We start from the raw sequence: 19,933 nt of genomic DNA, 5'->3' as shown, positions 1-19,933 counted from the left end.
GTTTAGAAGAAGTATTAGGAGAGAATTAGAAGAAGACTTGTTTCCTCATAGCTAAGAAAACAACAAAGACACCGGGTATACAAATTCCCGCCCCTGACTTTAAACAATCCAGTTCTCTGATTGGTCCTCTGGTCAGGTGTTCGGTTATCCTTTTCAGGTAAAAGAAACTTAACCCTTACCTACCTATCCATTTATGACAGGAGCCTTGCGGAAGGTTGTCAAACTTCCCCACCGCCGCCCAGGAGTTGAAGTTATGCCTGTTGAGGATGGCCTATTGGTTAGCAATCCTCAACTAGACGAATACACCTTCCTGCCAAACAGATCCAGGCATTTTGCTTCCTTGGCCCTGCGGGCCGGGGCTTGTTGCCTATGGTGCTCTTTCTTGTTCACTGCCGAGACTACCAGTGAACATGGGCTCGGGTGATAGAACAGGAAGTCGTAACCTTTTGACGGGGCGAAGTACTTGCGCTCCACACCTTTGGCCATTGGTGCACTGGACGTCGGAGTCTGCCATGTAGTTGTGTAATTAGACTGAATGCTCTTAATGAGCGGGAGCACTATTCTGGAAGGACCTTCTGTGCTCAGAATGTCCACCATGGGGTCTTCCTGGTCCACCATCTCCTTGGCTTGCAACCCCAAGTTATGGACCACCTTACGAAGCAGTTCTTGGTGGGCCTTATGGTCTAATGGCAGAGGCCCTGACACTGCTGTGCCTGCCACTGCTTCATCCGGGGATGATGAAGAGGTTAGCAGCTGCTCAGCTTTCTCTTGCTGGTCCCCCCAGTCCTCCCCCCTCAGGGAAGGGACTTCCAGCTTGAGCCGGAGCCGTGGTCCTGGGACAATACCGGGTACGGTGCTGGGCTTTCCTGTCTCTCACTTGGCGAGGCTGCAGGCGGCTTGGACACCGTAGCTTCCCTTACAGGAAAGCGTTGGTGCGGGAACCGGGATCTCTGTACCTAATAGCTGGCCCTAGAGGGAGCACCTTGATGCTGGTGGTAGGCCCATGGGATCCAGTAGGGCCAGTGTCCTGGCAGTCCCCATTGTGGTTGCCAGCCAGTTTGTTGTTCCCTGCTGTCCGGGGCCCATTGTGGGTAGCTGTATCAGCCTGAGTCAGTGCCGGACTCCAATGACGCCGAGTGCGAGGGCCATGGTGATGCCGTCGATCTGTGCCTGCGGGAGGATGATAATCGGCTTCTGGCTGACTGGGACCAGTACCGCTGCCTTCTAGACCGGGACTGGTGCGAGTGTTCCCGAGACCAGAACCAGTGCCTTCTGGGCGCCTTTGGCGACTCCTAGCTTGAATCCTGCTGGTGCCAGTCTTAGGGGAGCACCAGGGAGCACCTTATGTCCTGCACTGACCCCGTGCATTGACTCATCTCCGGTACCAAGACTTCCATCTGAATCAAGGATAGCCGGGAGTCCTTGGACTCAGAGCTCAACCGGGAGCGGTACCAGGACGGTGACCTTGAACGGCTCACCATTGCCAGCTTTCCCCTCGACGGCACCCTGGGTCGCGGCGCCACAGGCTTCTCCCTAGCTGGGAGGGGGCTCGTCGCTGACAATCCAATGTGGTCTTTTTCAGCCTCAAAGGTGTCAGGCGTAGAGGGCTGATTTATCGTGCCCTCGAGCCCTGCGTCCGCACTGAGCTCACTCATGGCTGGACTCGGTGGGACTTGAGGAGCCAGTGCCACAGGTGCCGGAGGAGGTGCAGTATCCTTTCCACTCTCCCCTATATCCGGGGCCTGAGATGGCACCTGTCTCTTTTGCACCCCTCCTTTGGCCTTGCCTTGGGCCATATTGGGGAGGATGAGCGGTGCCAGGGCCTATTTTGTCGTTCCGAGGCCAAAGGCTTATGATGCTTGGCTGGTACCAGGCGCCTTGACAATTCCAGGGTGCTCCGCACCGAGGAGGCTGAGGCCGGTGTTGGGCAATCCGAGCCCGGTGGCTGCAGCGCGGCCTCCATCAACAGCTGCCTTAAACGAAAGTCTCTCTCTTTCTTTGTCCTCAGCTTAAAGGCCTTACAAATGTAGACAGGGGGTCACTAATGGGCATAGGCTTGCGGCACATGGCACAAGCCTTAAACCTATGGGCCTGCAGCATGCCCCACGGCCTGGGGCAGATGCCGGAGTCCTCCAAACACCGTATCTATTAAGAGTTCACCAACAAGGAAAATGCTAACTAACTGATAAGTGACTGATAACAGCTATGCAACACTAAGGCTAAGGGAACTGCTTCTCTTAGGAGAGCAAGAGGTTGTTCCAAGGCTGTCACGGATGGTAAGAAGGAACTGGAGGGGGTCGGGCCACCGGAGGTATATATGCACGGCGCAGCGGCGCCACTCTGGCGGGAGCCGATGCTCGTGCACGCGACGCGCGCACATCTAATGTGGAATGGACGTGAACAAGCACTCCAAGAAGAAAGTCACTTGTATGGATGGTCATGAAAAATAAATAGCTGTGAATGTTATAAGTGTCACTCCAGTGGGTCACTTGAATAAAAATTTTGGAATGCTTTTGCAGTAATTGCTCGTTCCTAGTGTTGTACATCACTTTTATGTATAACAAATGCTCTCTATTTTGCTACGCTGTATTATCCACTCACTGAACTCAAGATGCCTTTATAACAGACCCAATTCAGTAGCATCTGCAAACTTGACACACTTGCTTTCACTGTAATCATCCTAGTGTTAAGACAAAAAATAAAATAGCAACAATAGTTCTAACTACTACAGAACTCCACGGCTAATCACTGTGTAGCATGTAGCATAGATAGCCTTTGTTTCTTCTGCTGTTAACACAAATATAATCTATGGACCTATTGTTGCAAGGCCTGTAACCTGGGATTGGAGTTCTGATTTGTTGAAAGTGGAAAAAATAACTGTTTTAACCTGTTCAATACCCCTCCCTACAGTCACCAATCTGTTCTGAGCAGACTCAATCACTGGGACCCACATGCTTCCAAGCCAAATGGCTCTGGATAGAGTCTCATCACTGTTTTTAGCTCTGCGTCCTTAGCTCACACTACTGGGCTCAGACCTCTTATCTCTTGGAACCACCCAGTTGTCCTAGATGAGAGGTTCTCAAATTTCATTGCATCGTGGCCCCCTTTTAACAACAAAAATTATTACATGACCCCAGGATGGGGACTGAAGCCTGAGCCCGCCTGAGTGGCGAAGGGCCAAACCCCAAATCCTGCTGTCCCGCGTAGGGCGACCTGTAACCTGAGCACCGCTGCCTAGGGCTGAAGTCCTTAGCTTTGGCTTTGGCGGTTGGGCTCCGGCTTCTGCCTCGGGCCCCAGCAAATCTAAGCCAGTCCTGGCGACCCCATTCAAATGGGGTTGTGACCCAACTGCTGCCCTAGACCCTGAAACCAAGGCCCCTAGTTGCTGTCACATGATCTCTCAAAGCTCTGCTAGGCTAAGGGCACTCTGAACTTTTGGTTTAACCCCGTCAGGGACAACATGGCAGGTAAGCAAGGAACACAGGCTTAGCAACAGAATTTCTTAACTACTATCACTTTATTCTTAAAAAATACTCACGAGTTACACATCTTTGGGGGGAGGGATAGCTCAGTGGTTTGAGCACTAGCCTGCTAAACTCAGGGTTGTGAGTTCAGTTCTTGAGGGGGCCATTTAGGGAACTGGAGTAAAAATCTGTCTGGGGATTGGTCCTGCTCTGAGCAGGGGGTTGGACTAGATGACCTCCTAAGGTCCCTTCCAACCATGATATTCTATGATTCTATCTTTGAAAACAAAAAAAATCCTGAGATGCACCTTCTCAATGGCTCTCAAACTTTTGTACTGGTGACCCCTTTCACACAGCAAACCTGTGAGTGTGACCCCCCTTATAAATTAAAAACACTTTTATTTATATTTAACACTATTATAAATGCTGGAAGCGAAGTGGTGTTTGGGGGTGGAGGCTGATAGCTCACAATCCCCCACATAATATTACAACCTCCAGTGTTAGAACCCTCCCTCTCTCTTTGCGAGTCTGAGGTTTGCCATCATTTCAGGCTGGGAGGAGATTCCGCGCCCCTGGTGGGTGAAAGGCATAACTGCAGCATCTCTCTGGAAGAATGTATTTTAATCAGTGGTGGATTTAGACTTAGTAGGAACCTGTGCTCAGCTTCATTTTTGGGGCCCCTCCTTGGGACCCAGCCAAGAAAAAGAACATTCTCTCTTATCTCCCCCCACCCCCATTTTTCATTCTTTTTTTCTTCATCCTCCTCCTATAAGTAATAGGAAGTAAATGAAAATAAAGTGAAGTACCTTGACTGTTTTTGTAGTCTAACTTGTTTTTCCACAGACCACTTGAGTGTCTCGGTGGACCACTTAATGATCTTTCCGAATACTGTTTGCACTGTTAGCTAACTATTGTAAAGTGCTTTGGATAAGAGTGCTTTATAAAAAAAATGTAAAAAAACACTGGGGTGTGGGGTCTGGCCAGGACTTAGGGTACAGAATGGGGCTCAGGGCTAGGGGTGTAGGGTCAGGGAGGAAGTTAGGGTGCAGGAGCAGGCTGAGGTGCAGGATCTGGCCAGGAGTCAGGGGGTGGGAGGGTGCTCAAGGATGGAGCAGGGGCTTGGGGTATGGAGCTCTTACCTGGGGTAGCTCCTGTTTGGTGCGAGGGTTGCAGGTGGGATTGTGGGAGAGTGTGTGTGCAGGAGTCAGGGAGGGCAGGAGGCTGTGTGTGTGTGAGGGGGTGCAGGAGTCAGGGCAGAGGGCTGGGACTGTGAGGGTGCCTTTGCTTCGCCCTGCCGTGACTCCACTCCCTTCCTCAAGGCCCTGCCCCTGCCTCTTCTCTACCTCTTCCCCTGAGCACGGTGTGGCCCCTCTTCTCCCTCCCTCCTGGAGTGTGCGGAGCATCAGCAAACAGCTGTTCAGTGGCGGGGGCAGCACTGAGAGGGGTGGGAAGGTGCAGGAACACAGAGCGTTCAGGGGAGGAGGGAGCTTGGCTGCTGGTGGGTTCGGAGCCTGCAGCAGGAGCCAGCAGGACCAAGCTTCTGCCCCCACAGCTGCTCAGCCCTGGGGTCCTCTGTTGTTGTGGGGCCCCATGCCAGGGCACCCTCTGTTTCACTGTAAATCTGCCTCTGATTTTAACGTATTTTGTTTTACAGTATTTAACTCCCTACATGAACACTCTTAGTTTGCAGTAAAAGTGCCCTCGGGCCGTTTACCTTAGTCACTTTAAAATGTGTTAAGCTAAGGTGCAGAAAAACACTTAACACACAGTTATGTGTCCCCAAAAAGAGCTAGCACAGAGTAATTAATGTGCTGTAAATTCATACCCTTAGCGCACACTAACTTCCCCATGTAGAAAACCCCTAAAAGTCTAAAATATATGTCCATTTATTCTCTCTCATCATTCTCATAAACATCCTTCTCTCATCTATCTTTAATCAAGATATATTCACCAGCTGTTCCAGAGATCATTCCTAAACTATTCAATTTCTCAGCATGTATCCTATTTCCAATACCAGGATTATTCCACAGCTATTGGCATGAAGGGAATCACACTCCTTCCATAGCTGATATCAAACTAAATGTCTCTAGTTTTTTCTTCCAAAAAAGGTTTTTTAAGCCATTTTTTGCTCTCACAAACTTTCTTCTGAACATGTGAAAATGTTTAACAAAGCTTCTCCATTTCCCATCCCCTAGTCATGTAAGGATTTTTTTAAATATGTGAATTATCTAGATCTGATGAAGTGCCAACTTTAAGCGCCTCTAACCTTTTTATACCCATTACAAGTGTTATTTTCACACTGCTCCAATGCATTCCCAGATGTTGATTTGTAGACTAAAGCAGGGGTTCTCAACCTTTTTCTTTCTGAGGCTCCCCCAACATGCTATAAAAATTCCATAGCCCACCTGTGCCACAAAAACTGTTGTTGTTTTTTTTGCATATGAAATAGATTAAAAGCCAGGGCTGAAGTTAGGGGCCAGCAAGCAGGACAATTGCCTGGGGCCCCATGCCACAGGGTGCCCCATGAAGCTAAGTTGCTCAGGCTTTGGCTTCAGCCCTGGGCAGCAGGGCTTGGGATTCAACTTCCTGCCCTGGGCTCCTGTGAGTCTAACAGCAGCCCTACTCTCTGGTTTATTTTAATGGACCCCCTGGTTGAGAACCGCTGGACTAAAGAAAGAAAATCCCTCTTATTTTTCTATCTTTGGTTCCTGACTTGTCACTATTTCCTGAAAATACACAAGCTTTTATTTATCTATTACACTGAAGCACATACTCTCTCTCTCTCTCTCTCTATATATATATACACACACGCACAAACACGGTAATAGTGTTAGCTGAGTTACTTTGTTCTACAGTATTTTAACTTTTGCTCTATTTTTCTTTTTTTCCCCTTTTGCCATGTTGATTTTACTTCCTATTTGAGATTTAATCTTTCAAGGAATTTACACTATATGCAGCAGGATTTCTTTCTTTTCCTTCCCTGTTTAGCAAGAGTCCAATTTAATTGATGACACTATGGCTGAATTATGTCAACTCCGTCCAATTCCATTCTTCAGCTATTTTTTCCTTGCCAATATGTGATTTTTTTTTAAAAAACCCAACTATTGCTTTTTGTTCATACTCACTAAGGTATTGCAGATCTGACATTCACCTCCCTCTAATTGTATCATATGTAACTGCATTCCAAATCTGAATGTGTAATTACTGTGATTGCATACACAAATCAGGGAATTCTATATGTCAAGGACTAATTTTCTGCACAATCACATATCCCCCAGAATACCTTTTAATGTCTCTTACAGGGTTGTTTGCTCAGTCAATTCATTCACATCCAGAATAGCTTGCATAATCTAGTAATTTATCTGAGTTACAGCATGCAGGAACAGGGTACTGGCAGTTTTGAGTACCATCATTATTTGTTAAACAAGACCAGTGTGTTCAGCAGGAGGGAAGACCCAGAAGTGGACACACTGACTACCTACAGAACCTTACATAAATAGAAACATAGAACATGAGAGAATAACTGAAAATTGAAGCTAGACAAATTCAGACTGGAAGTAAATAAGGCACATATTTTTAACAGGGAGAGTAGTCAACCACTGGAATTTACCACGCATGGTGGTGCATTCTCCGTCACTGACAATTTTAAAATCAAAATTGTATGATTTATTTATTTTTTTTAAAGAGATGTGCTCAAGGAATTATTCTGAAGTTCTATGGCCCGTGCTAAGCAGAAGGTCACACTAGGTGATCACAGTGGTCCCTTCTGGCTTTGGAATCTAGGAATGTAACTGATTTTTTTTAAACTGTTAGTCTTGGTCCCACGTTATCTTTTCTGTCTCTTATTTGCTACTTGCAGCACTTTTTTTTTTTTCAAATGACATTTTAAGGTCTTTGGAGCAAGAAGCCTGTGTGATTTCTACAGCACATAGTACAGTAACTTAATTAACGTTGTCCTGGTTAAAGCTGTTCCATTATTAGGTTGCTGGTCTATTAGAGAACATACTCTTTTGAAGTCCTGCAATGTCCCCTTATAACGTTGTTTGGCTCACCCCACTTGGCACTCCTGCCGAGGAGTGGGGTGGGGACACTGGGGCTTGCCTGCTCCCTGGCTGGAACGCTGGGTGGGAAGAGTGAGGTAAGCCCCTGTGCCCCGACCCGGCGACACCCCTGCCTCAACCAAGCTTCACAATCATCATTGGTGAATACAGTATTAAATTATTTGTTTGAAATTATTTAAAATGTATACTGTATATGTCTATAATGTCTTTTGTCTGTCGAAATTTTTTTCCCAGGAACCCTATTTACATTAATACTTATGGGAAAACTGGATTCACTTAACATCGTTCACTTAAAGTAGCATTTTTTCAAGAACATAACTAGGACATTAAGTGAGGAGTTACTGTATAATAGAATCCCATCCTCATTAGGACATTTGAGTGCTATGATAATACAAAGAATATACAATAAATGGCAACCACCTCTGCTGTGCCTACTTCCAGTGGGCTTTCATTAGATGATTTACTACTATGTTGAAAAACAGATGAAAAATACAGCTGTAACACTCCTACAGCTTTGAGTCACTTTTTTCCTCACAGTCTTTTGTCCTTTAGTTTTTGGGCCTTAAAATTCCACCTGTCATTCAGGTATGGGATGTCGGTTTTACAGGATACCCATGCCACTGAATGGAAGTTTCCGTGAATTAAAGCAAATCTACGACAAGACAAGTTAAGTTGCATGTTAAGGTTCCAAGGCTGTTTGCTATGGATTTCTTAGTGGATGGCCTTTGAGCTACGTCATTACATTTCATAAAATCTCTTTCTACATTTGGTCATGTCTGCTTTGACCCTTGGCTTCGAAGATCTTTAACACAGAAAAAGCCAGAGCGAAGCTGGGCAGCAGGCTATCAAGGGCCACGCATCCGTGCAGCCACAAGGGCCTGAACTGGAGAGGAGAGAGGTAGGGGGCATGGGGGGTTGCGGTGGGGAGAGGAGTCTCTTCCCCACCCTGTAGCTGCCCTGGCAGGGAGAGTTGCCTCTCCCCTGGCCCTAGTCCTGGAGCTGCCACGGTGAGGCGCTTTCCCCCGGCCCTAGGGCTGCCGTGGTGGGGAGGTGCCTCTCCTCCGGCCCCAGGCAGTGTCAGCAAGAGAGGGTTGGGGTGAGTCCTCTCTCCCTGCCACAGATCTGGGGCAGCCTGCACTCCAAACTCCTCATCCCCAGACCCCCCACACACACCTCAACCCTCTGCTCCAGGCCTGAGCCTCCTCCAGCACCCCAAACCCCTCATCCCTGGCTCCACCCTAGAGTCCGCAACCCCAGCCAGAGTCGTCAACCCCTGCACCCTAACCCTCTGCCCCAGCCCTAAGCCCCCCCCACACTCTGAACCCCTCAGCTCCACCCCCATCACACATCACCTCCATATTTATGCACATAACAAAATTCATTCCGCACACGGATGTAAAATATTAGAGGGAACATTGAAAAATATTATATTGTCCTTTTTTGGCACTTTTGACCACTGAAGTCAGAGTGAAGAAATGACTAGTTCAGTCACTCTCTTCAGAAGTCTTGATCTTTCCCATATTTGCTGGCCAGGTGCCTTTCTCTGAAAAACTTCCTGGATAAGATTCATCAGGACTGTAAATATGTAGAATGTTTTGAAGAGATATCAGAAACTAGGCCTACAACAAACTAGATCAAAGGAATAAGATAATGAGAAACACACTGAATGTGAAATTCTGTTAACCAGGATTGGCAAACTGGTGAACCATTTGGCTTTCCAGCTCTTGACACAATTAATGCCCAATTTATCCATAAAAGCCAGCAGAGAATATAAGAATGTGAAAAACTGGCACAACCATATATTACAACATATATCATAACTAGGCACCTGTTCAAGTAACATTGAGATAAAATATTTTGGTCACAAAAACTGCTAACACGAAATCTGATGGTGCACATTTTTTTTAAAATTTGTGTACAGCTCACCATTATACCAGTATGTGAGTGTTATTCAATGGTTTAAAACGGCAACTAATGTAAAACTGAGCCCAATGAACAATAAAGTAGAAACCGAAAGAAGGGCAAAGTAAAAATAACTCGAGATCACGTGAAAGAGGGAGGACAAAAAGATCAAACACATTAATTAACTCAAACAGAAAGACCATGAGTAACATTTTCAGAAGCACTTAGGTCTCACTGACTTTCATTGAGACTTCACTGCTTAAATCACTCTGATCCTTTTGAAAACGTTATCCCTTACACTAGCTCTTGAGGACAACTAGCAAACTTTGGTGTATTTAGCTAGGATGGAATTCCATACATGGGGGCAGGGGAGGGGTGTCCCTGACGTGAAATAGTTCTGTCCACAGCCAGAACCAGCTCAAACCTTGGAATGGAAAGCAGAGAAAACCCAGGCAACCTCAAAAGCCCCCAACAGCTATGGATCGGAAGCAACAGTCACTTACAATAAGTATATTAATATATTAATCAAATTATTACAAAGTGGCTAGAAAATGAGCTATCTTCACAGCTGTAATAACTAGCAGTGCTTTGCTGACCTGGATTTCTTCCCAGATGTCTTCATCCAGAAGTGTTGCAGCAGTGTAGTGCTGCAAAGGGGCTATCACGCAGTGGCCTTCAGTAAGAGACTGATAGTTTGGCAAGGATAAGTATACCTAGACAAAAACATTTTCACTCAATCACAAAAATACTCATTACTTTCATATGTCAAAAAACATTTTAATCCAGCTAAAGATGAACATGGGATTTTACTAAAATTTAATCTAATAAAGGTAGTTGTCCTCTTCCAACAATGTTTAAAGCAAGAAAATCATATTTAAGCTAATTTAAATTAAACAAACAATAGGCTTCTGGCAAGTCAGTTAAGCTGATGAACATTGTGACTGAGCTTCTTAGCTTCTTTTGGGCCAGATCCTGAAAAGCCCTGAGCCACCACAACCCCAAAATCATCAATAGGAGAGGAGGGTGCTAAGTAACTTAGACTGGGCCCTTTGCATATCATTTATTTTGCTAAAACAATACTAGTAGTATTGAGACAATGTGGTATCAGCATTTCTACTAAGGGTGTGTCTACACTACCCGCTGGATCAGAGGGTAGTGATCGATCTATCGGAGATGGAAGTATCGCGTCTAGTGACATGCAAAAGTCAAATTATGCTAACCTGATTCAATCTACACTGTGCAGCTATAAAGCAATCCAACTGTAACTTTCTGAACAGCAGCTATAGCTGTCTTTGGATCTATACTCACACACCACAGGAAGTTGTGTGCGCGTGGTGGTGGGAGGGGGGATAAAGGATGCAATTATACTACTGTCTGAATTATACTTGACTCCTTAACTGCTTCTAATTCCGTCCTACCCAAAGTGAACTTTTTTCTTCTTAAATATTCTAGAGTGACCAAAAGTCTTGATGTTATTGGGATTGTCCCAATATTAGGGGCTTTGTCTTCTATATGCAACCTATTCCCTCTCCATCCCCCATCCTAACTTTTCACAGTTGCTATCTGGTCACCCTAATCTATTCACGCTGAATCCCAGTTGGTCTTTTGCATATTCATCTACCTTCTGTAATCTATGTGTTCAGCTATTTTATTATTGTTTCAGTGCCCTTGAGGATTTTCCAAAGATACCGAGGTCATCTGCAAATCTGAAGAGGATCAAGTTCTGAGAATTAACTTTATCATGCAAGACAGATTCATAATTTTTTATCTCACCTTTCAGGAATTTTCCTTTCTGTTTAATTGGAAGGGCCAGGAAAATAACATGTGAATGAATAAATCATGCCAAAGAAGCAATTTTATTTTTAATCTCAGGAAATTCTAGCACTAAACTGCCTTCCTTTATTTTTTTCCATGCTCATGTCAAATTGCTACTTTCTTACCTTGATGCCAATTGCAATAATAAGATGTTTTGGAAGTTCAGGGCTATCAAAGCAATATGGGCACTTCTCCATACGTGCAACAAGCTGCTGATGTTCACAGATAGCTTTTCTTCTGTGCCTTTCGTCCTCTTCTCCACTCCGCTCCCCTTCAGATGCTTTGGAAACAAACATGTCATCCAGTGTGTAGTACTCTCGATCAGTTTTTTCTGCAAACTAAAAAGAGACAAAGAAAAAATATATATGTGAACAAATGAAGAGAAAAGAACTAGATTTATGTAGAACATTCTAGCATTCTTTATTTAACCAGAGAGGTATGGTATCTAGTCTCTAAGGTGCCATAAGGACTCCTCATTCTTCTTGTTGATACAGACTAACACGGCTACCACTCTGAAACCAGCAATAGCAGTTTCTCCTTTCGCATGGCTTCTTCCAGACACACAATTATGAGATGCTTGGGTCAACTGGCAGCAATCATGTGATATCCATGACAAGATAGAGTAGCAAAAATACAGCTGAATGCTATAAACAAGCAGAATATAATATCACATTCCATTTCGAGATAAACTTCCGTCTGGAGCTGAAAATATCTTGTCCGATATCTTGAATTTACATAGCTTAAATTTAAATTAATATACAAACTTCATCCAGTACTTTTTGATAATTTTGACCTTTGGAAGCTTTTATTTAATATCCGTTGTGATTCCCAAATGTACCTAAAATGGGACACGTGTCCAAAACTGTAAATATAAACAGTTTTCTCTATAATTCTTTTTCATGGTAATTTTTTTTTAAATATCTTTTTCAGAGAACAAATACCATTGCGTTTTACTTGGCATTAATCACCTGTACGTTCTCTCTAATTTTACATCATGGTACATAAATGTGATATGGATATTGTTTCTGTAAAAAAAACAAACAAAAAAAACTTTTGGCACCTTTTAAAAATAATTCTTACCACTGGAGTAATAACTACACACAGAAAACATTTTTGTTATTTACATGCACTTTCTTTATGCTGAATGAGAGAATGCATTCAAACAGATTTTATTAGTACTCTCTTTTCCTTCTACTACCAACACTGTTCATAAAATCATCTGTCCTGAAATACACGACTCTATTGCTAGCATTCATATTTTGCACATACGCACCTATGCTAATTCTCCTTACCAATTAACAGTATTTAGCTCAATTATGTAAAAATTTTATTTTCAGTCTCAATTTTTATTCTTCCTTGCAAGCAACTATTGCAAACATGGATTCGCTAGCCTAATTTAACCTAAATAAAAATATACTCTATCTACACACAGACATTTTATATACATATTATCTGATTCTAGGTGGAAAAAACTGAAAGCTTTTAAGTCATTAGGCCATAAACTGTAAAATTGTAATTGACTCCCCAGTACATAAAACGAAAGCTATCGAAGTGTTGGATTCCCTGCAGAGTGATGTCTGAAAGTTTGTGGTATCTAGGTTTCAGCGTGGTTTCCATAGAAACCATACTGATGCGCCTCTAAATTTTTCAAATAAATTACAGCAAAAATCCCTATAATTTGTGTGTACCACATTCAGTACTGATCAGAGTGTGCACTGCACCATCTATACAACTAATTCTATTTATCTTTACAATATATTTACAATATTATATAAAAATATAATTTGCATCATCTTTAGAATTATAATTTTTCTGCAAATAATCTCCCCTTCTTTTTTCTTTCTTTTTCTTTCTTTTTTTTTTTGTGCAATGGAGAAACTTCTTGTAGGATTTCTTTTAAATTCTTAAAATCAAGAACTTCTCTATTAAAGTATTACTTCTATATTTTTAAAAAATGCTATAATGCTGTCTTAGTCTTTTGTTATTCATTCTGTCATGCCTGCACAGTGGTGGTATACATTCCTTTCTGACTTCCCATGTACTGCCCTCTGTACCATACAATGATCCTGATTTACAATGTATAATTAGCAAAGATTTGTTATGAATGCATTAGAAATACTTTCCCACAAAACTTTCCATTACACATTTTTAAAAATGTCATGTGCTGCTCTCTTAGATTCCAAGGATTTTGTTTTCAATAATACATGTTTTTCAAAAAAATGTGTTCAAAAGAAGGGACTTTACAATACTGAAGATTTATCTGTTATTTCAGAATTTGCCATGGCATACTAAGTCAATTAATTTCTAAAAGAAAAAATGAAAAATAGAAGAGAGGGGCCAGGTTAAAAAAAGCACAATAAAACAAAAAATAAGTATTTTTGGCCACTATCAATAAAAACAGGTAATTTATTGATCTGGTTACAGAAATTTAATAGAAAGAGGAGCTTTCTTGTTAGGTCTCTGTGACCCTAAGAACCTCTTTATGCCAATCAGCAAAGGGCACACTCAATGCAGTTTGGTCAGAATATTTAGTCAGTGATGTAAGGTATCATATCTAAACTGGTCATGAATATCATTGATGACGGTATGTATGGATGGGTTTCATATACAAAGTTATGTATGTATACTGGAAATATGTATTTAAAACATGTTGTGGAGGCAGCTGATAAACAAGCCTGCCTAGGGTTGCCAGACATTCAGTTTTTGACCGGAACACTCAGTCGAAAAGAGACCCTGGCAGCTCCGGTCAGCACAGCTGACTGGGCTGCTAAAAATACAGGTGGCCACAGCGCCAGTAGGGCAGACAGGCAGGCTCTGTACCCGTCTCCTGGGAAGCGGTGACATGTCCCTCCAGCTCCTAGGCAGAGGGGTAGTCAGGGGGCTCTGTGTGCTGGCCCCGCCCACAGGCTCTAGCCAAGTGCCAGGAACTGTGGCCAATGGGAGCTGCAGGAGTGGCACCTGTGAGCAGTGCCCCCTGGCCGCTCCTCTGCCCAGGAGCTGGCGGGACATGTCTCCATTTCCTGGGAGCTTTTTGAGGTCAGCATCACCCAGAGCCTGCACCCTGAATCCCCTCCTGCACCCCAACCTCCTGCCCCAGCCCGGAGCCCCCTCCCACAATCTGAACCCCCCAGCACTCCAACCCAGTGCCCCCTCCTGCACCCCAAACCGTTCATCCCAGGACACACCCCAGAGCCTGCACCCCCAGCAGGAGCCCTCACTCCCTCCCCCAGCCCAATGAAAATGAGCGAGTGAGCAAGGGTGGAGGAGAACAGGTGACAGAGGGAAGGGGGTGGAGTGAGCAGGGGTGAGATCTCAGATGGGGCGGGGCCTCAGGGAAGGGGTGGGGAAGAGGGTGGGGCAAAGGTATTCAGTTTTCTGCAACTAAATAGTTGGCAACCCTAAGTCTGCCCTAGACAAAGGAATATGGACTTACTTGCATGAATCAAGTTAGCAGACAGGTAACAAAACAGCATGGCTTGATTACAAGTAGAACAATGAAAGCTGATCAAGAAAGTAAACTGAGCAGAGGATGAAGAATGGGCTTGGTGCCTGCATCCTCAAGAACAAATAACAGTGGAAAAGGAACTTTGTCTGGTTTTACTTTTCAAAGAACACATTTCAAAGGTTTTGGGGATATAAAAAGGAAGAAAGGGGACTCCTTATGCATCATAACTTAGGAGACAAAGGAATCAGCACCCACCGATTCTGAGAACGGTGGATCCTCTTTCATAAGGGGCTGGTAACTTGATGTAAGTCACAAAGTTGCTTATGCAAAGATTGTATCTTACTGAAGTTAAGCTTTAGTGACTAGAAATTGTTATTTTTGTTTTGTTTGTGATTGTAACTTTCTTGTGTTACTTAATATCACTTAAATCTATGTTCTTTATTAATAAACATTCTTGTTTTATTATAAATTCAACTAAGTGCTTTATACTGAAGTATAGTGTGCATCTTCAGCTAAACTAACAGGTTGGTATGTCTCTTTAGAGGCAGACTTGGTCATTTCTGTGAGAGTGCAATGATAGAGATTGGGATTGGAATCTGCAGAGACCCGACTTTGGCAATCTCGGGTTCACTGGAAGTTACCTGCAAGACAGGTGTTAGACTGGCATAGTCTTGAGAAATTTGCTGCCAAGGCAAGGAGGCTGGAGCATCAGGGAGCTGACACAGTTTAAGTTCCAGCTTTACTGAAGCAAAGGGGTACCACAGTGGCTTACAGTCCTGGGCATCCTGAAGAGTTTCACAGTCTCTGACTCTGTATTTAATAAGTGATGCTGTACTGCTACAGTATGTTAATCAGCAACACTTTTATGCTAAACTTTGGTTGCTTCTAGATACAATTCACTGCAACTTTCACCTTGAATAAATGATAAATAATGATTTCCTGAATCGAAATGGCAAGACAAAGAACACAGAAAGTGCACTCTACAGCACAGTTTGGTTCTGAGACTGCTGTATCTTCAGAAGCGTAGCAGACTTGTCCATCATCAGTTCTGCATATAAATGACATAGAATTCAAGAACAGCTAAGAGACTTAATACAGCAAATGTCCATCTGTAATAAATAGTGATACATATATTACACTACCAGTGTGGCAGGACAGATGTTAACGGGAGGTTTTTTGTTCAATGGGCATAATAAATCAGCTTCCAGTCTGTATTAATTACATCCCTCTTTCTTGTCATATTGAAAAGTGACCTTGCAAGAATTTAGAAAATAAACAAGTTTAGAGATATAACCAAATAACCAGGTAAGAGATTCATCCCTTGAATGACTGAAAACACATCTGCCACTAAACATCTAAATGTGCCCGCGTTCCGGCCGGCAGTCAAGCATCCGCTGAAATGCCGCCGAATTTCAGCAGCATTTTGGCAGCGATGCCTCTCGATGACGCTGCTTGCTGCCGAAATTCGGCGGCATTTCAGCAGCAACACCTCTCGATGATGCTGCTCGCTGCCAACAAGCGACTTCATCGAGAGGCATCACCGCTGAAATGCCATCAAATTTCAGCGGCATTTCACAGTTGCTTGACTGCTGCCACGGTCCTTCGTCTGGTGCCCGCCAGATTAAAAGGTTGGGGACCGCTGCTCTATAGGAAATAAAATATAAACAGCTTCCCAATATAAGTATCTTATGTGAAAAACAATACAGGCTCATTTGGCTGTCAATTTACCAAACATCCCTTTTCCTTAGAGCACTGTGGCATCTAGATGTAAAGTTACATTTTGTACAATTTCTTGGCAAACCACCTTAAATGTGTTGTACAAATGATGTTAGTTCAGACAGATCAATTCCCTTGTTCAGGCCACATTTGAGAAGCCTCTTTTTAAAAACAGAGGGTCTTTTACTTAAAAGAGAAAAGCTCTTCAGCCTAAAGGACATTTCTTCTCAGAACATTAAGCCAACCATATCAAACATTTTCAACATGGATTCTTAAATATCTGTGTGACTAGCAACTAAGGCTAAATAATAAAGATTCAGCAAACTGAAACCTCTGAGTGATAGTCCCCCTTGTACTGGCTCTTCTGCAATGGAATCCTGTCAGCATGAATCACTGATCTATTTACATGAGCTGACTCTACAGTTCACGATTGCTTAATTCATTTTCTCTTTCCTTTGAAGACTAAATGTTTCTGGTAATAATCTAGCCTGACATGTTCAGATCTGGCAACTTGTTAATTACAGTAATTGTAATTCTTGACCCAACTGGCAGCCACAGTAATTGAAATACAGTGTTTTGAATACAGCAAAATTTGCAAAGTATCTCCTGAGCTTTCTAGGTCTCTGTTCAGGTAATCTGATGAAAAGCACTTAGACCTTATTTTTCAGAGCAGATAAGTAGTTTTTCCCTGCAAAATGGGACCATTAATATTACTTATTCCCCCTCAGGCTCCTTGAATAATTCTTATACTTCTATTTCAGATACTCCTACAGCTTCTTAGCAATACGTTAAGGAGATAAGCACATTTATTTCCAATTGATTGGAGACAGATTTTTAGGATGTTTGGTCTCCCTAATACCACTTTATTTTCCAGAAACACATATGACTTTTTCCATATACTTTCTTGCACAACAAAATTAATTGTTTAAAAATGCTCTTGCTCCATTTTACTACATTACTGTAGACCTACATTTATTAAACAAGAGAACATTCCTGGGGCCTGAAAACAATTATTTAAGAAAAATGCTTTTGGTGTCAAAACCAAGTTTCTGTGTTCCCATCATTACAGGGTATGGGGGGAAATAGAACTCACTCCATGGGAATAAATGTTTATTTTGTTGCCTATTGTCACATACACCTTAGGCTTCCCTGGCATTTTTCAGACAATTAAAAGGCCTATTTTTCCCTATAAAATGTTGAATTCTAGTTTGTTGAAAATTAGACATCTAACCTGTCTGCCTAAAAACAATGAGCAAATAAGTCACTAGTTTCTAAATTATCTGGCAATCAATCCAACAGCATGCTCCACTGTTCTCTTTAATTACTCCTTAAAACTGACAGAAAATAGGGAGTAGTAAAAAGTGATCAAGGGGCCAGCACAAAAGAACATAAAAGGTGAAAAAAAAAAGTGGTTGGGACTTGGAAGATAGGTTCTCTGTGTGTGATTAAGCCAAGTTACAACAAAAGGAGAACAGGATAAAAGGAGTATCACCTCCAATCGAATTTAAGAAAGGACCATACAAAAGGCTAAGTTAAAAAAGTTGACACCTAGAACTGGTACAAGTTACATGGGTTTGTCATGACCCGCTAGTTGCCATTATGTTGGTGGGGACTGATGAACATGCTGGTGTCTCAGCACAATATGGATTGCTGGCAGGGATGGTGAAGCACCACTGTACCTAGTTGTGCACTACGCATGATTTCCTCCCACATGGAAAATACTCATCTGCTCGCTTAGGACAGCTGTAAGGATCCCTTGATGCTGGTACATACAGCAGTGCAAAGGGGATTTAGCAGGGCTGAGAATCTGGCCTATTGTGCATAGAATGAAACAGCAAGTTAACAGATGAGAGACCAACTTAATAGATGAGAAGTAAGTATTCTATTCAGGTGAAATACTACCCATCCCTTTATAGTAGAAACATTTGGAAAATAATCCTCCCCTTTCAATTTCATAAGTTAAAAAGCTTTACAGTGAAAAAATGTATCCTACTTTTTTCTTCATATATACATTTCCTTCAACCATTGTACACTGAACTTATTCTTTGTCCATACATTTCTGTTGCTTCCACATGAGACTTCTTTAAGTTTGCTTAGGTTTCCTAATTTGTATTGTATTACACAACTGTCAAACTTAATTTGTCTATTATTTAACAACAGCCATTTTAAAGTACTAAAAAGAACCCAGGAGTTCGTGAAAAACTTGGCCAAACAAAAAGAAAAAAAACAACAACCCACACAGTCTTTAGTGTTAACAAATAGTGAACACTGAGCCAATTAGCAAGACAACTGAAATGTCTGTTTCCGTATGGACAGCAGAATACCTTTTACAAGCACTGGAAGACCAGAATCATCCAGCTAATGGGCATTCTGCCATAAACTCAAGATAGACTGGCTTCTTGATTCAGCCCATGAACACTCACCTAAACACAAGGTATTCTCCATATTAAAAGAAATCTTAAACTATTCTCTGTTTAAACGGAAAGGTGCAACAACAACTTACTTTGGGGATAAGATTAAAATACTTAGGGTATGTCCCAGACTACCCGCCGTATCGGTGGGTAGCAATCGATTTATTGGGGATCGATTTATCGCATCTCATCTAGACACGATATATCAATCCCCGAACACACTCCCCGTTGACTCCAGAACTCCACCGGAGTGAGAGGCAGTAGCGAAGTCGATGGGAGAGCCATGGACATCGATCCCGCGCTGTGAGGACGGGAGGTAAGTCAGAATAAGATACTCCAACTTCAGCTACGGTATTCCCGTAGCTGAAGTTGCGTATCTTACATCGACACCCCCCTCTAATGTAGACCAGGCCTTAGGTTCAACTACAGATTGTTAAATATACTATCTGAATTTCTGCAAACGGGAGTTTAAATGGCCAAAGCAGGAACAAAACCAAATTATCAAATTTGAGTTGAGGGCTAGATGATTCGGGAAACCGGTGCCAGGTATCTATAGATATGGCTCGAATTAATCTGGAGCCATTTAATATTGTCAGTTCAAGTCTAGACCAGACTAAAAAATCTTGTCATCTGTTAAGTTGGTTTATGGTCTTAGTCCAGTTCCCATAGTCTAGCGACTGCAGACAAAAAACACATCCAGAACTGTATGCAGAAAGATCAGTCATAAAAACTAAACTACCCACTCCAAGTTAGAGGCAATCTTCTAGAATATGAGAGACATAAGGGTTGGGGACGCATGAGAAATTATACACCTGTACTTATTCTATGGATACAACTGTTCAGTTTCCTGGCTGAAAATATAGGGTTTTTCACATGCACTAAGTTCATTAAAAATGTATTCAACATGAGCAAATTTAATGTAATTTCCCATAAACCAGTTAGCATTCTTGTATATATGTGCAAATTGTTTATTATTAGTTCTGTAAGTATACTGCTCCATCAACCTGAAACTCTACTATTTCTGGATACCTAGACTCTCACTTATATCTTTTATTCCATGTCCCATTCTCTCATTTTCTAACTATTCTCCAAATCCATCTGTTGACATGATTAGCCAAA

General features: G+C 42.7%; 1 protein-coding gene across 2 annotated transcripts in view; it reads right to left on the bottom strand.

The window, feature by feature from the left end:
* Nucleotides 1-19,933, bottom strand: part of CWF19L2 (CWF19 like cell cycle control factor 2) — a 166,281-nt gene that overhangs the window by 24,998 nt on the left and 121,350 nt on the right. For both annotated transcript variants that reach the window (XM_032790714.2, XM_032790718.2), the window contains exons 13-14: nt 11,368-11,580; nt 10,024-10,140 (exon numbers count right to left, since the gene is read on the bottom strand). In XM_032790714.2, the coding sequence (XP_032646605.1) occupies nt 10,024-10,140; nt 11,368-11,580 (330 nt within the window). The remainder of the gene's footprint in view (nt 1-10,023; nt 10,141-11,367; nt 11,581-19,933) is intronic.

This window comes from Chelonoidis abingdonii, chromosome 1 (genome assembly GCF_003597395.2).
Source record: "Chelonoidis abingdonii isolate Lonesome George chromosome 1, CheloAbing_2.0, whole genome shotgun sequence".
NCBI classification, from domain to species: domain Eukaryota; kingdom Metazoa; phylum Chordata; order Testudines; family Testudinidae; genus Chelonoidis; species Chelonoidis abingdonii.
This window is presented reverse-complemented; position numbering and strand designations above follow the sequence as displayed.